Source organism: Amborella trichopoda, chromosome 3, assembly GCF_054954075.1.
Source record: "Amborella trichopoda isolate Santa Cruz 75 chromosome 3, AtrichopodaSantaCruz75HAP2 v2.0, whole genome shotgun sequence".
Classification (NCBI taxonomy): domain Eukaryota; kingdom Viridiplantae; phylum Streptophyta; class Magnoliopsida; order Amborellales; family Amborellaceae; genus Amborella; species Amborella trichopoda.
This window is the reverse complement of record NC_142338.1, coordinates 58485228-58503194: the sequence shown is the minus strand read 5'-3', so window position 1 is coordinate 58503194 and position 17967 is coordinate 58485228. Positions and strand designations below refer to the sequence as shown.

Here is a 17967-nt window from a genome sequence, read left to right as displayed (position 1 = left end):
ACCGGCGTACCGGATAGGTCCACTTATACCTCACCGACGAACCGGATGAGTCCACTTGCGTACTTAAAGTATTTCTAAATTTCGTTAAACATTCGAAAGCAGCAATATCATGTACTCAACATATCACTGAAATTATTAATATAAATTTCACTGAAACCATTAATAACAGTCACTTTCAATAACATTTCAAAAAAAACCAGTCAAATATTTTGGGCTCAGATTTAGAAAGGTAGCAGTTCGTAAAGACATTCTAGCATAATTGTCAATCTAATATGTATAGAAAAACTCTTATAGAAATTCAAGAATACGAAATTATCACAATTTGTGGGATGTCAATTCGCAAATAAACATTTCACAGACAATGCTATAATCAATTGTAAAAATATCCGTTTTCAAATAATAAGGCAGTCATTTGCACATAAAATTTATAATGTCTAAATATGAAAAAAAAAACAATAGAAAGAAATCTCACAATTTTAATAAAAGCATAAATATCACATTTATTTCTAATAATTTACAGTATCTAAAATTTTCTAACAATAGATAAGAAAAATAAATTTAAGAATTTACAGCATTTAAAATTTCTAACATAGATAAAATATCACACTTTTATTAAAAAGATTATTTTCCAAAATAATGAGGTCGCTTGCGCATAAAATTTATTGCACCTAAATTCATGATAATAACCAGAAGTAATTATTTCATTTTATTTTTAAAAAGAACGGATTATTTTTCAAGATAATGAAGTCACTTACCTACAATATTTGAGAGGGAGCTTTCGATAAAAATTCGGCTAAAGAGAAAAAAAGCTCACTGCGTTTCGACTAGAGAGAGAAAGATCTCAAAAATTTTCGATGGTGGGAGTCCTCGCCTCTCCTATTTAAATTCTTAAGATACCTTATTATATTATTTTATTAAGTTACACCTCATACATGAGGTGTGACAATTATATTACACATGAAACGTTTAAAGCCCACGTCCACTAAAGGACGTGGTAAGACAAAAGTGGTGTTGGTCCCTAAGGACCATAATACTTATATGGACCATCACACTATAAATAAATAAATAATTATTTATTTATTAATTTTTTTTTTTGAAAGTTTAGGATTGTTACAACTGTCCTTATTCAAAAAGCTCTTTATAAAAGGTGATGGTATTGAATGTCCAAATAATTTTTGCAAAACTTTCCATGAATCCTAAATCTACATTCTAGCCGATGCTAAATAGTTGGAAAAAGGCTCTGATAATATGATGAGATTAAGGGATAACTCCAGAAACCATATATAGAAAAGTTATAATAGAATACACCACACTACTGATGAACTTATAAATGATTATCTAAAACTTTAAATCATAAAATGCCCTCATAAATATGGGGTAAGCTTTCTTTACTTCCCCTACTGTACATAAGCTATATACTTCCTCCCCCATCTAGCCGTTTAATTTAGAGCGAGCCACTAGTCGTCTGTTCTAGGTCCAACATCACAGGGTATTTCATTTTTAATTTGTTTTCTACAAATCATATGAATGTGAAATTTGGTATGAGACATGATCTCAATGGGGGCACCTAAAAAAATATTAAAAATATTTTCGATAAAATAAAATGACCAAAATACCCCTGAAAGTTTCAGGGGTATTTTGGCCATTTTATTTTATCCAGAATATTTTATTTTATATGTTTTGTAGGTGCGAATTCAAGAGAGGAGTGAATGCCCAAAATTTGGTGTCAAAATATTTTGTAGAAAAAAATTAAAATAAAACAGTGTAGATGCTGAAAAGTGGACAATATGATCTAGCCAAGTATACACAGCTAAAATTTTTTCTTTTCTTTTAATCATGCAAGTTAGACCACTTACAGGTCGAAAATTACAATTGTATTCATAAAATAAACCCAAATACATTCTAGGATCATTTCTTACAAGCCATTACAATTCTTTACATTCAAACAAGAACATAATGCATAAAGAATCAAGAAACATGGAGCCATTAGAATTACCGAAAACCTTGCTTCATGTTACCCCCAAGGAATTTGTACACTCACAACCCATCGTAGGGGCTCATGATTGGGCTATGAAAGTCAGCCAATAGGTGAAGAGAACTCATTCCTAGTGCATGGATTGTAGGTTCTCTTAGTGACAAGCCTAGGTCACACAGACCTGTGTATACTTATCGCAACTGGTGCATGGAAGCTATCGCTTGCACATGTACAAGTCAGACCCTCAATAGTGTTTGCTTCCCAATACAACTGTCATATGTTGTATTATAGTTATGATGAGGATTTGGCAATTGTCCGTTAATGCCATCCAACTACACTCGAGGGTCACAAAGTTCCTTGACCAATCACCCTGAGCATCTCGTTGACCTCATCAAGGGCTAACCTTGCAAACCCTTCACGGTTGTAATTAAGAAGATTCCTTTGACTTCTTTAGAAGTCAACCCAGCTTAGCTTGTCAAGCCTAGTTTGAGTCTTGGCATTAATGCCAACTTCGGCCCCTCTGGACCATACTCCCATTGTAGTTAATTATTTCACTATCATGAAATTTCATTACATGCTCTCATCATCATCATTATAGCTTTTTCCCAATTAATTGGGGTCGGCTATATAAATCCTGGTTCGCTATTATGTTCTATTAAAGGCCATACCCTCGGTGAGGCCAAAAGTCCCCATATCTTTTCAGACTCCTTCCAACTACGTCTTTTTAGGCCTACCCTTTGCCCTTTTCAATCCTTCCACTTGGACTAACTCGCACCTTTTAATAGGTGATGTTCTAGGTCGGCACCACACATGGCCAGCCCCCTAAGTCTACTCTATCTCATCTTATTGCCTATTGTTGCCACACCTAAATTTCATTATATGCTTTTGTAAGGCCTTTAAATGGCCACATAACCCCAACAAAGGCGTGACATTGTGATTGGGTACATCTCAGCCGTCCATTTAAATCAGATAGCTGGATAGCGGGAAGTGTAGTTTTATACAATAGGGGAATTATCGAAAGCTTTCCCAGGAGTATAAAATTACATTAACTATAAGTTGTTTGAAAATTGTGAGAAGGGCATATTTGTAATTTTAAATTGCTTTAAAGATCCACTCATCATTCAAGAAGTCAAAAGGAATCTTCTTAAATTTGAAATTAAGTTTGGAGGGATTTTAAAAAGTCAAAAATACCTTTCCTAAAATGCATAGACTACTTATAGTCACAAAGTTATTTTTAGATACATAAGGGTATTTTATTGTCAAAAGTTTTGGTGTACCAAATTTGAAGTTCACCATTAGTGTGGCATATTCTAGTATAATTCTACATCTATATATATATATATATATATATAATTTGTGTACTCAAAATGAGGGTGCACACCCTGACAATTGAGGGCCTATGGAACCTCTTAAATTAGTGCCTCCTAGGCCTCATTTGTGGTGATCCTCTCACTAAGTGGCCATTTGAGCGTAGAAAATGTTTCTCCCTCGAGATGCTGAGGGGCGTCGATACATTGGGGATTGTGAGATTTCTTATTATGTGCTTGTGCGAGTATGAGCCGCTCTGATTTCTCTAAAATTAAACCAATCATCTCTTGAAAAATAGGTTTTGTGTACCATAAATCATTGATCGTGGCAAAAAGTGTTAATCTCCCGCCAGATGCTGAGGGGTGTCAATGCATTGGAGGTTGTGTGGATTTCAGAATATGTGCTTGTGCAGGATTGAATGGTTCAGAGTTCCCTTATGTGCGTAGATATGGTGAAAGGTAGGTTAACAATGTCTTGGTACCCATGAATTTCCTTTCCTCTTTTTGCCATCTAGAACTAGCCTCGATGGGGCAGACAAAAATCTCTGATTTGCTTTGGTAGTTTGGGGTTGAACTGTGGCTTCATACTTTTAGGTATCCTTTGTGAATATTTTGATAAGATTGCAATTCCAGGTCATGATTGTGTTTCCATCGACATCACATGTTTCATTATTGTAGTATGTTGTGTTGCTAATAATCTTATATCTTGTGTGGTTGAAAGCATGTCGATTTCTTATTCTAATATCTCTGCATTGTTTTTGTATTTTGATACACGATAATTGTTTCCCTGTTGGCAAAATTCACTATGAATGTCATGATTTAATATTTTCAGAGAAATTATATGGAGATCTCGTTGACAAAAGAAAAACATAGTTTAGGGATTTGGCCCTTTTCAAAGTATATCTAGGGTACAAAGGACTAAATGCCTAAGCTACACTTCGTCTGTAGAAATACTTAAATGTACAAAAAAATATGCACTGACATACCATTCACTGGATACGACCACCTCCAATTACTAATTTATCAGCCTTTATGTGCCCTGAGGACATTATGGCATGAAGGTTTTAAATTTCTTTTTTTGGAGAGTGAAAACTAAGGTTATTGGTCTTTTGATTTCTTTTGTTAGCTAAGAATATTTATTTCTTTTGGATTTGTGGAGAATTTAAGGGTAGTTTGGTCTTTTAATATTTTATTTTAGTTAGAGTAATCAAGTCATTTTTTTAAAAAAAAAATTAAGTTGTATAAAAGTGGAGAGAAGGATGTTCAGCCCCTTAGGATGTTTATTCTTTGAGAACTTTGTGAAGAAAAAACCCTAGAGAAGAGCCTCTTGAACTCTTTGATTGAAGGCCATAAAAGGCTTTGAAGCACCTCCCAAGGTCTTTGCCTTCCGTGATACTATTCAATGTCTTCTTCTTTTTCTTTCCTGTCCATTATGTTCTTCCCATTTCTTCCCTTTTCTTAGCTTAAATTCTTATGTTCTCTCCTTACGTTTGCCGTCGTCCTTCTTTTCTTTTCCTGTCTTTACTTCGTTTCTTCTCTTATTTCCTAATCGTTCCCTTATTTCTTCTTTTCTTTCCTTGAGTTACGTAGAATTTTTCCATCTTTATTTTCTCTTTCTCCCTTATTTTTTCCTTTTTAAAAAAATTTGTAATTTAATAACCCCACCCCCCCCCCCTCCCAAAAAAAAAAAAAAAAAAGAAAAAAGGAAAGAAAAATCAGCAAACACTTCCCATTAAAATTCCGATAAAACCTTAAAAGCAATTGCTAGATCCTCCCTTGAATTAACCCTCAATAAAAATCCTTTGGAACCTTAACCCTAATTATACTCCTAAAGCCAAACCCTATTAGCTTCAAAACCATAGAGCTAGCTGTGGAGACCTTCTGGAATTGATTAAAAATATTCTACACCCGCTGAGGATCAGTTTTTATTTAAATGATTATTCTTAAAGACAGATTTCAATACACTACAGTTTCAAAATCTAATCTATTGGACATTTAAATAAATTCAAAATTATATGACTTATATAAGTTTGTTTATTTAGTTTTGTGGATGATTACCTGCTGAAGTTGTCGATGCTAGTCATCAAAGATTCGTGAATGGTTGATCTTAGGTTACGTATGCACCAACTATATTAATACTCGGAATTAAGACAATGTAAGAATTAGCATGTGCACAAACAATGTGCATATTATTTTAACTTTAGCTTCCATGGTCAAGGTTCCCATTCTGCTGATTGTCTATCTTGAGGTTATCATGCAGATAAGGACTTGGGGTGGTTTTGTTTGTGTGTGTGTGGGTCGGGGGGGTTGGGATGTACAATGCGTGGATCTCAATGCGGTTGCGATGGGGGCACATCTCTTATGATGTTGATAATAAATGGGGAAATTTATTAAAATGCACTCAACTTTTCAACAATTTAACAGTTCACCCCTTTTCAACCATTCCATCTCATGGTATATTTTGAAATTAAATCAAAAGATATGGGTGAAATGTTGAATAGTTGATCTTTTACGTGTATTTGATAAATTTCCCTAATAAATACAAGAATTTAAAATTATAAAATTTATAATCATATAAAAATAATTTGAAATGTGATTTATGTGAAAGTAGGAGTTTTAATGTAGTATTTGTCCCTAAAATACACGTTGTTTGAGTCACCAATAGAGTATAACAATCATTTCTATGTCTACGCACTAATATAATTGACATGTGAGATGAACTAATTCAATTCATTCATTAAATTCAATATAAAAGAACATATATATACTGACTAGGATTCATGATTGAGATGTGGTAAGAGTTGTACTCTGTGACTACCAATTGTAAAAGCGACCATGCTTTATGGGATGGAATGTTGGGTGGTCAAGAAACAATATATCTATAGAATGAGCTGAAATGAGGATTCTGAGATGGATGAGTAGCAGGACAATGATAGAATTTAGAATGAATACACCTGAGGGAACCTTAGGGGTAGCTCAAATGGGCGGTAAGATGAGGGAAAGTAGACTTAGGTAATTTGGTTAGGTGTAAAATCGATATAGAATAACATCAGTTAGGAGGGGGATTTGGTTCAAGCGGAAGGCTCTAACAGAACAAGGCGAGGCCCAAAAAGACAGGGATGGAAGTAGTGAGAAGAGATATGTTGGCTTATGGTCTGATTGGGGTATAACCCTTGATAGAGCATAATGGTATAACAATATTCGTATAGCCGATCCCAAATAGTTGGGATAAGGTTCGGATGATGATGATTGATGATGATATATTAGCATTTAGCAACCAAGTTTGTTGTAAGGTACAACCAAATTTCAAAGAGTCTAAAGTTACTCGATAATTCTTCGTCCGAAATCCTCTAAAAGACAACATAAAATCATAATTGTTGGGATCAGGAGCAGGACTGGTATCGGGATTGGAGGAGTGCAATGAATATAATGCATATGTTAGGGATCATCATCGTCGTCATCCAAGCCTATCCCAATTATTTGGGGTTGGCTACGTGAATCATGTTCTTCCATTCTTCTCTATCAAGGGCCATATCCTCAGTAAAGTCAAAAGTCATTGTATCTTTTCTCACTACTTCTATCCATGCCTTTTTGGATCTTTCTCTTGCCCTTTTAAAGTCTTCAACTTGAACCAAATTGTACCTCCTAACTAGTGTTGTATTAGTTCTACGCTGTGCATGGCCAACCCACCTAAGTCTACTTTCTCTCATCTTATCGCCTATTAAAGCCACACTTAAATTTTATCATTTCTTGTCTTGCCACTTATCCATTTCAATATCCTCATCTCAACTGCACTCATCCTATAGATATGTTGTGTCTTGACTGCCCAACATTCCATCTCATAAAGCATGGTTGGTCTTACAACCGTCTGCCATAGAACCCTTCAGTCTCATTGATATGCGGCGATCAAATAAAACTCCGGATGCACATCTCCACTTTGCCCATCCAGCTCTAATTATATGTGCGATAACAATCTCTTTTAGGTATATCTTGACCATCAATTGTAGCTACTTCCTCGTTTTTTTTCCTATAATTACTAAACTTGCATTCCATATATTATGTCTTAGTCCGGCTAATTTTAAAACCTTTAGATTCTAGAGCATCCCTCCAATGATTGAGACCCCTAAATGTTAGGGGTCTAGATCTTGACCTTTTGGGGATATCAATCCCGATCTTTTAGAATCTCGATCCCAACTATTGTAGGATCTTGCTCCCAACCTTAAGGAGTATCTATAATGTAGAATTATATATGCTCTCTAAAGTACGGATGGCTTTATTTATGGCCTACAAGAAATGCAACCATATCAAAAGTATAGTTGCATTGTTAATTGGCTTTAAAGAAAGAAAATCATCAACTTGGTCATTATTGTGGTCTTTAAGATGGGAATCTAGATTCCTAACAATGGCATTTGAGATCCCTAATAGTGAGGTTGATATCCAAAAATTTAAAAATTGAGATTCCCTAATGATTCCTTTTTCGGAGCAATGGAGCGAGATTCCGGTGTGAGATCGCCTCCTAGTTTGGGAGTTCCCAGCAACTATGCACAAAATCAACTTGACGTTTTGCAAAAGATTTCATAAAGTTCGTTGGAAATTTTGAAATGGAAGAAATCGATTTTGATCCTGATTTTAATCCCCTTAGAACCAATCTTCTTGGTTCTAAGGGGTTGTAAGGTGGCTTTATACCCCAGTTCCCCTCTGAAGAAACCATTTGCCCTCCTTTCGGAAGGTCTGCATATTAGGGCATGGCATCTTACATGGTGTGATGCTCTCGCAAATGGGGGCTCATGCTGCCAAAGTAGGCTCATCTTGCAGGCCCACTTAGATGGCTATATTCTCCACCTTGATGTGGTCGTATAATGCGTTATGCGGCCACTTTAGATACCTGTGCTCTATGTTTGGGTATGAAATCTCAAATTTTTTTCACCCTCATACAATCATACTTTTAGATTTTTTGAACAACTAATTATGGCTATCTGTATTTTTTCTTTTTGTTTGGGTAAATATATATTTTATTGCTCATTAGCCATTTTATAGATTGTGGAAGTATGCCTCAAGTTGCACCTGTCAGGGTTCATATAAACAGAGACAATTCCATCTCTAGATGACCTCTTGGATTCTAAGGTTCATACACGATTTTGGAATTACATCATGGCTACGTCACTAAAATGCTGGAAAAATAGAAGGATAAAATAATCTATACACTAAAATATAGTTACTGGATTGTTATAACATGTAATGTGCCATGTATAATGTACAGTGCACTATATGCATTAAAACACATAAGTCTGTTAACTAAAATTTTCTACATCCTTATTGGTGCTGTTTTCAATTCCAAATCTTTGAGTTTGGCGCATAGATGGCACTAATAAGATGGGGATAATGGGGTATCCTCTTTCCTGTTTTCAAATGATCTCTATAATGTATTTCTAGGTGTATTTTCTTGATGCCGTGGTATCTTTGATTGACAGTACTAGATGCACTCAGTCAATTTAAGCATTATACGCTGTTACCTTATGTGTACGTGGAAAGTACACCGTCAAATCTTGTTGCTTCTCTGTTGTTACTATTACTGACATATACATCCAAATTTTATTTTATGAAATGATTGATCATCTCTCTAATTTGTGATACTTTAAGATTATTATTTATCAAGATTAAGTTTGTGAAATCCTTGGGTGTTCTGTTGAATAGGTTGGTGCAAGCTAAGGATGTTGTATTTGAGTGTGGTCCCAACTGTCGATGTGGATCCAGTTGTGTAAACCGAACCTCTCAGCGAGGACTTAGATACCGACTTGAGGTCATGGATCACGTGGTTGCAAAAGCTTGTTGTTCTATTTCTTTTTTTGTTAGTTTGAATATTGAGGGGCTTGTTTCCATTTTAATATCTCTTCTGTTCTCTCAACAGGTTTTTCGTACTCCAAATAAAGGATGGGCTGTCAGGTCTTTGGAATCCATACCCTCTGGGGCACCAATATGCGAATATACAGGCTTCCTTAGGCAAACAGATGAAATAGACAATGAGTTGGAGAACAATTATATTTTTGAAATTGATTGCCTCCAAACAATGAAAGGGATCGATGGAAGACAGGTAGTAAGTTCTGGATATTTATTGTTTTCCCCATACAGCATTGAGAAATATAGCTGCATGTTGTAACTGAGCATTCATCTGCATGTTTTCAGAATCTCATTTCCGGCACAAGCTAGTAGTAGAATTCAAGATACACACTATTTACCATGATAATGGCTGTTATAATATCATTGTAACGGTGATAATGACCGTTTTCTAAGACGAAGCAGGACTCTCCCAGTTGTGTACGTAGTATTTTTCTTGAACCTTCCTATAAAGTTGTGCTGCCATCTGAAAAGCTTGAACCCATTTCAATTGCATATTTCTTGGACATTGGATTTTCTCTCTGTTACACATCACTTTTTTCTGGTGCGCTAGTGTTGGTTTACTAGGACTTTGTAAGTGGTGTCTGCGACTCACATCACACGTTTGGCTTTACTTCTGATTCATTTAAATGGTTACTATGTTGTTTGATTTGTTTGGCATGTCATGCTGCACATGAACATGTGATATTATACTGCTTAAGGTCTTCAGTGGGTCTCAACATATGGCAAGACTTGCTTGTTGATGTATCAAGACAAAATGTTTAGAAATCAGACAGGCAGTGGCATAATTGAAACTTCCTTACATTTGTTGACCAGTGAGTGAATAGTCACACCAAGACAATGACACTGTTGTGTAAACGGAATAACAGATTTGGTTGGAATTGCTGCTTTATGAGCTACGTGTGATTTATCACCCAATTCTTTTGAGTTATTCTGTGTTGAACCGACACATGAGGATGTTGGGCCCTAAGAATGGGTTCTACCCTTCCAGCACCCGCCAAAAATATCCTACTGATGTTGGGCCCTAAGAATGGCCTTTACCTACTGTTTTTGCAGATGAAAATGTTCTATAAAGAAATTACATTTCCAGTCAATTCCTAATTTGTTTCGTGATTTTTATGTATGACTTAGATAAGGACACTGACATGTGATTTTGTTCAATAGACACCTTTTCATTTATTTTGCTCAAAACGACTCAAACTGAGGTGGAAGCATTCCTGGGATTTGCTTGGTGTTTTTCCTTGTTGAGGCCATATATTCTTTCGCTGGTCTATGAAATAAGAAACTGTCTGGCTTACCTCTGTGGTACTGGTGAGGGAAAGTTAACTAAGATTTGCTTTATATTTGGCCTTTGAAATTGCTTCATGATATGGTAAATTAAATCAAAGTTCAACTTCTGTTGCCATATTCCATCTTCGTGAAAGTATTTGCAAGGTGAATCATGTTAGGCACCCACTGACACAGGATACAATTTTATTATTTCTGAGTCATTTTGTAAATCAATAAGGTGGCCAATATCCATGATACTTGCCATCAGCAAATTTAGCATTTTATCAGGATATTCTTTCTTAATCTCTTTTCTGATTTGCTTGTTGAACCTTGTTGATTAGTGTTCAGAACTTGATTTTTGCTTACTTGTTGTGATGATGTTACTCATCTAAAAAGAACTGATAAATTATTTTGAAATTGCCTCTGTTGGATATTTAAAATGAATGCCTTTCCTTTCTGTGCCAATTCTTGTAGAGGCGATTTGGAGATGTTTCTATACATAGCCCTGCTAATCTTCATAAAATTGAAGATAAGAAGTCAGAGGGCCACCCAGAGTTTTGTATAGATGCCGGAAGTACAGGGAATGTCGCAAGATTCATCAATCACAGTTGCGAGCCAAATCTCTTTGTACAGTGTGTTTTAAGTTCACACCATGATCTAAAACTTGCACGGGTGATGCTCTTTGCATCTGACAACATTCCCCCGCTACAGGTAATCGAGACTTCTTTTTATATATGCGTTGCTATTAAATGTTTGTTATATGATTTCCCTATTGACATTTGTTGTGATATAACTTAGCCCGTTGTTTAAATGGAATGACCCCTCTATGTTCTTCTTGTGAGTAGTTGCAAGACACGGGAATACCCCTCTATGTTCTTCTTGTTAGTAGTTGCAAGTCGATTGTCTGTATGCATCATTGAGTACCACTTGATGGATACTCCTCTATGTTTTGGTAGCGTGGTTATTCTGAAGACAAAGGACCATGTCCTTTTCAATTTCATACTTAATTGCAGTAGGCTCAGGTTTAAATCTCAACTTTTTTCTTCCAGTTCTTCATATCCTAGTCAAATATATTGTTTGGTACAAGGGGATGTGACCTTGACAGTTACTTTTTTCCAAAAGATCATATGATCCCCCGGGAGCATATCATACATTCATTCCCTTCCATTAGTATAACCCTATCTACATGTATTTTTAGGATCCAAATTTTGGGGATGTAAGCTCTTCAACCTAATGGCCCACCTCAAAAAGATATAAAGAAAAAAAAAAAAAAAAAAAAAAAAAAAAAATTCATATGCACTTTATATGTGCTTGAAAAAAAAACTAACATCCTAAGATTGAACAAGTGTTCAGGAACTCAAAAGTCCTTTGTTTTTCCTTAGGAAAATACTCATCTGATCATTCTGAAATTTAAAGTGATCCCAAATCTTTGGATTGCAGAAATCCATCTAAGTTAGTTTTTGCCCTAGGGAGCAAGTGTATAGTGTGCTCCTGGGTGTATGTCATCAACACTCGACTTTATTTCTTATGGTCTACACGTTATCTCCAAAGTAATGTGTAGCTTTTGTGTGTTACTTGACATTGTCGTTCTTTGTTAACTACCTTTTTCTTCATTTAATATCAAGTGAATTTTCGTCCTCGTAAAGCATGTGATGTAAACCCCAATTTTGGGTTTTCCTCAAGGTTTACGCAATCCTTGTGTCACTCCGAACATTGTATCAGTACAGCTTTATGCTGAAACCTAATGCCGTCTCACATAAGAGAGGAGAAAAGAAGCTTAGTTCTTGTGAGTGGACATCTTAGTGGTCCATAATACACAAACATTGTGATCATCAACACAAATTGAAGCCCCAACTAACCATTTTACATCTGAGACCTATTTTTCATAAATAAGATGGAAAGTGGAATTTATTTTCTTTTTATTGATGAGAACAATGTTTCATAAAACGGTCTGCTCGGTGCTTAGGCGCCCTGGACCAAAACACCGTACGCCCAGACCCAAGCGGCCCAACACGGGCAAGATGTATCTGGGGCCCATGGACATGGGCTTGTTTTTTATATATTTATTTATTTTTAATTAGATACCTTAAAGGGAAATGGGGGCAAGTTTGACCCCCAAAAAAGGTCTAAATAGGTTATGGAAATTATTTTTACCCCTAAAATTAAAAGAACAATTCCATAAACCCTTAATGTCTTAACTAAACTAATTTCTGAGAATCAAAAGTATTTTTTATGTATTGAAGAAGCTTCCTAAACTTTTTCACTTAGTAATATGGAGAGTTGGAGACTATCACTAATACCTATCCTATTAAACTTTAAAATTTTGTATGGCTTGCATTTTGAAATTTTGAACAAGTTTATCCTCAACATGCGATATGACATCTGCTTGTATATAAAAAAAATGTTACAATAATGCAACATTTTCAAATGCAATAAATTACAAAATTGACACAAAGATGTAAATATATTTTATATATATAGAACTTGTACTACAGGGTGCCCAATTATCTAGGCGGGCCGCCTAGGAGCTGCCTAGCTTTTTTGAAACCTTGGATAAGAATGTGGCGTGAGCTCACTTTAGAAATGTGTATGCATGCGTGTGTGCTTGTGTGTAAATAAAGTTTTTAACAATTTGACACTACTATCAATTAGGTTATTGTATTTGAGGCATTATTCATCATCATCATCATCATCATCGTCAAAGCCTTTTCCCAACTAATTGGGGTCGGCTACACGAATCGTAGTCCGCCATTTTACTCCAATAAGGGTCATACCTTCAATGTGGCCATAAGTCCCCATATCTTTTCTCACTGTTTCCAACCATGTCCTTTTGGGCCTACCCCTTACCCTTTTTGAGCCTTCCACTTGAACTAACTTACACATTCTAACATGTATTGACTGGGTCTGTGCCACACATGGTGCTATCCCACCTAAGTCTACTCTCTCTCATCTTGTAGCCTATTAGTGCCATACCTAAACTTTTTCGAATGTATTTATTTTGAATTTTATCTTATAGTTGTTTAAAACATCTGTGATTCCGAATCGTTTCTAGAATCGAAATCGTGGAATCGTGTGTATCAGAAGTTTCGGAATCTAGGAATCGTTGTCCGTACAATTTGGATATGAAGAAAATGACTCTTACTATTTCGGAATCACGATTCAAAAAATTAGGAATCGTGTTTCCTATTTGCAAGAATCGATGTCCCTTCATGTTGGAATCGTGTTTCATACCTATATGGAATCACACATGACCCCATGTGTTTTGGTGGTTGCTAGAATAGTGATTCTTAAAAATATGGAATCGTGATTCCTACAAATAAGGAATCATGATTCCTAAAATTCTAGAATCGTTTTTCCCATCAACTTGGAATCAACAGTCTCACCATTCCGGAATCGTGATTCTCCCCATATTGGAATCGAGATTTTCCCCCTACTATAATTGTAAACCAATTCCCTCTAGTATATGAGAGAAGTATTCAAACCCATTGCTACAAGATCGAATTTTGGAATGTATATAATCAGTCCATGACTCCAAGTACTAATGTCAGCTTTTATGATATCTTTGTGGACAATCTCATACAATAGACTCGGTCTACCGATAACCCTATTATGCCTACAAGGTCTGGAGCTAGTCTACGGCATGCAAGGAGTGAGAACAAGGGCAAGCTCCCTTTATCTCCTTTCCTTGAATTATAAAATAAATACATAACATAGTAATTCTTCTCTGTTAAATGTAGTTTTGAGTCTTTTGACTTTTGAAAATTGAGTTATTCAATTTTTAGTGAATTTTTGTGATATTTAATAATTAATTTAACTTAAAACACCACACATGGCACTTCGCTCATATCCTTATTATCTTCTTATTTTACTTGAACAATAGCATTTTTATCCTCTTAGTCAACTTGAAGAAATGATGGTGCCGATCATATATTAAACATTATTACATTAGTAGTTTAGTACCCACACCATTTACCAAACATTATTAAATTTGAAGTAACATATTTTTTTAGTATTATTTATTCTTGATAAGAGTTCTTAAAAAGTAACATGGAATGAAGGATGGAAATTAGTAAATAAGAAAATAAAAAATTTAACATATTACTTATATTTTAAATTTTGATTTTATTGCTGTGTGCAACAACTTGAAATTCTCTCACGCTCTCATACATGTCGCGCTCACACATCAAAGGGTTTCTGCTCACATATTACTCATATTTTAAATTTTGATTTTATTGCCATGTGCAAGAACTTCAAATTCTCTCACGCCCTCATACCGCTCACTCATGATTGAGCACACATCGAAGGGTTTCTGCTCTTCCTATGCTCACATTGCTTCCTGAAAACATGGATTCGCAATTCCTTAATACTTTGAATCAACGTTTAGCGCAAGTAGACGCATTGTTGTGTAGCAAGGAATCACGATGTTTGCGATGTAGAAACTTGATTCTAAACAACATTGATTCACAATTCCAAAAAATTTGGAATCAATGTGTCTCACAAGCAGAGTCGCATTCTTGTGTAACTAAGAATCATAAAGTCCTCGATATGGAATCTTGATTCCGGCAATCCAGGATTCGAAATTCCTAAACTAGGTGGAATCGCATTCCGTAAAAAATGAACGTGATTCTTTTTTTTTAGAATCGACTTTTGCCTAGGGAAACGCCGAAACAGCATCGGTACCCTCATAGGCGATTCGGGTAATTATATTCTATCCCATCTTGTCTTGCCACTCATCCATCTCAACATCCTCTTCTCCGCTGTACTCATTCTATGGGTATATTATTTTTGTCCGCCCAACATTTCGCCCCTTAGAGCAAAGCTGGTCTCACGGCTGTCCTATAGAACTTGCCCTTTAGCTTCATTGGTATGCGGCGATCACATAAAATTCCAGTTGCACATCTCCATTTCGCTCATGCAGCTCTAATTTTATGTGCGTCGTCTTCCTCAATCTCTCCATTTTATTGGATTATTGACCCAAGATGTCGAAAGTACACTCTTTTTGGTATTTCTAGCTGTCAATCCTAGTCATTTGAGGCATTGTTATGTGGACAAAATTAGTTTGTAGTTTTTTGGAAGCTGGAACAGGTGTGGGAGCGGGGGATCAGCATAGCAAGAAGCTCTTGAGTTTGAGAGCATCATAGGAGTGCTCGTTCAGTAAATAGATTTAAGGTATGAAAATAAGAATGCCCACAATTTTATATGTTATATTTAGATACTCAAAAAATTTATTAGGAATATATTTATTTTACTTACTAATATATTTTTGCAAGTAAATTTTTCATCTCCTATTTATTTACTTAAAGTCTTATCAGATAAGAGTATTGCATAATACTATGCCAAAGTTATTTATTTGATCAATGTATTGTAGATTTTGCTAGTAGATGTCAATAGATTTCAGCTGAAACAGTTAGTGCCTTTTTCTTCCCCAAGGCCTTCATTATAAACTGAAAGAGACTAGAGCATTGATAGAGATATAAATAAATATAGAGATTATAGAGATGATCTTTCATCCGAAGTATATCTAGGACCCGTCATTCTTCTTAATGCACTTATGGCACCATTCAATCCTACTTTCTTGTTTTTAATTTAGTTGATCTGGATTTAAGCATCTTTTCCCTTGCAAAAAATTTTAGCCTAGCATTTGCATCTATATTTCTTTCTTTTTTGATTGAAAAGCATATAACACTTCTCTTTTTGGATGGATATGGATTAAAAATTTCCTCTCCTTATAGAAAGTATAGAAACCATGATTACTTTCTTTTTGCGATTGATATGCATTTAAGGCTTGTTTCCTTATGAAAGATAACATGAGTATGAATTGTTGAGTGATCCATAAGGGATTGGGGTCGTGTTCCCCTAATATTGGAGCTGGATCCATCTAAGATTCCACTCTGAGAACTTGGGGTTGCCACCAAGTTGGGCAATCCTGTTAGCTAAGGATTACTTATTTATTAAATGTTTTTGATGTGGCACTAGCATTTAATCTTGGTATATAATACATGTGAAAATAATTCTAGAATGAAACTATTTATCTATATATGAAATATTATTTTTCTTCAAATTTTGTCTTATTTTATTTTTTGGGCTAAATGATCCGCTGTATCGGTTTGTAGTGGATCAACCTCTTTCCCAGCCAGTCTTGATAACATTGAAAGTCTGGTAGGGCCTGTTTAGTAACTGGAAACTGAAAGTTTCCTGGGAAGTGGAAGTTCTGAACTTCTAGAAGCTGGATGTTTTGATACTGTTAACCGTCAAATATTGTGTTTGATAACCTATTTGGAGTTTTAGGAAGTCTGGGTACTTGTGGTTGATTGAACATGGGATTTTGGAAAGTAGCAGTATCCAACTTCTTTTTCTTTTCTTTGTTTTAATTGGAAGCTCCGAACAGGCCTTCCACCGTAACACTTCCTACTATCAAACTCGGACAAGCTACAAAACCTGGAACTTCTGGTTTCTAGAGCCAGAAGTTCCAGAAATCGCATGTGCCAGTAGTTTCATTGAGAGTTAGGTAAATTGATGTTTAAGCAAAGGTTGAGAACCTGTGGGGTAAAAGGTCCTCTTTTTAGAGTTGAAAATAGATAATGGAGTGAATATTTCCCCTCTCAATGAGACCAAACAAGGAGAGTAGGTTGTTCTGGCTGATGGTTTTTTTGAAAGTGTTTAACTGTTCTATTCTATTGAGCAAAGAGAGAGTTACAGGTGTCCAAAAAATAGGCTTTACCAAAAGTCAGGAGCTCTATACAAAAATAAGCTGCCCGCAGAGCGGAAGCTGTGTATAAAAAGCATAAAGGTTACCCACATGTTTCTAGCCTTGTACAAAAAATGACCAAGGAAGTTTGGTACAAACTAGATACAAAAAAATCCCTTGTGCTGAGTGTCATGTTAAGCTGCTTGAAGCTCTGTAGTTAGTATGTCGGCTTCTGAGTTGGCCTCACACCCGATATGCCTCCATGAGACGTCCAAATCCTTGCAAATATGCACGATTTCATAAAAAATGTCAACTAGCGACCAGGGACAAGGAGATGCAGCCAAGGCCCCACGGATCACGTTCTTGGAATCTCCCTCAATGATTAAGGACGGCCACCACTGTGGATTCAATAACCTGTGGCCCTCAAGCAAAGGTAGGCCTCCGCAGTTTGTGAAGCAAAATGTCCAAGATGCTTGGAGAAGGATTGAAGGGCCTCTGCAATTTTGGCTGATGTTATCAGGACCGAACTAGCAATTGAATGCTGAGGATCCTGTCTCGTCTGAACATGTGTGAGCCATGGTTGCAGTAGATCTCTAAAGTAATAATAGGAAAATAAGAAAAATTAGCCAAAACTATAAATATAATTTAAATAAAAAATTTCCCAACCAGATTGGCCAGACTTAGCTGTTTATCTGATAAACCAAAACAGATCAAATATTGGTTTTAGTTGGTTTTAGACTGAATGCATTTGTTGGTTTGGGCAGCTTTGGCAAAGAGACTGGCCACCAGTTTCACCAGACTGTACTGGGCAAGTTAGATCAGTCTTACTAACT

The 17967-nt window shown here is 35.8% G+C and overlaps 1 protein-coding gene across 10 annotated transcripts in view; it reads left to right on the top strand.

Annotated features, from left to right (window-relative positions):
* The window catches only part of SUVH4 (histone-lysine N-methyltransferase, H3 lysine-9 specific SUVH4-like protein), a 46613-nt gene that overhangs the window by 27802 nt on the left and 844 nt on the right, over positions 1 to 17967 (top strand). For 6 of the 10 annotated variants that reach the window (XM_011623446.3, XM_020664259.2, XM_088861724.1 and 3 more), the window contains 4 exons: positions 3582 to 3741; positions 8977 to 9082; positions 9191 to 9373; positions 10921 to 11157. In XM_011623446.3, coding sequence (XP_011621748.2) covers positions 3582 to 3741; positions 8977 to 9082; positions 9191 to 9373; positions 10921 to 11157 — 686 coding nt within the window. Of the gene's footprint in view, positions 1 to 3581; positions 3742 to 8976; positions 9083 to 9190; positions 9374 to 9465; positions 9598 to 10920; positions 11158 to 17967 lie in introns of all 10 variants that reach the window. The other 4 variants (XR_016051961.1, XR_016051963.1, XR_016051960.1 and 1 more) reach the window with 3 other exon arrangements.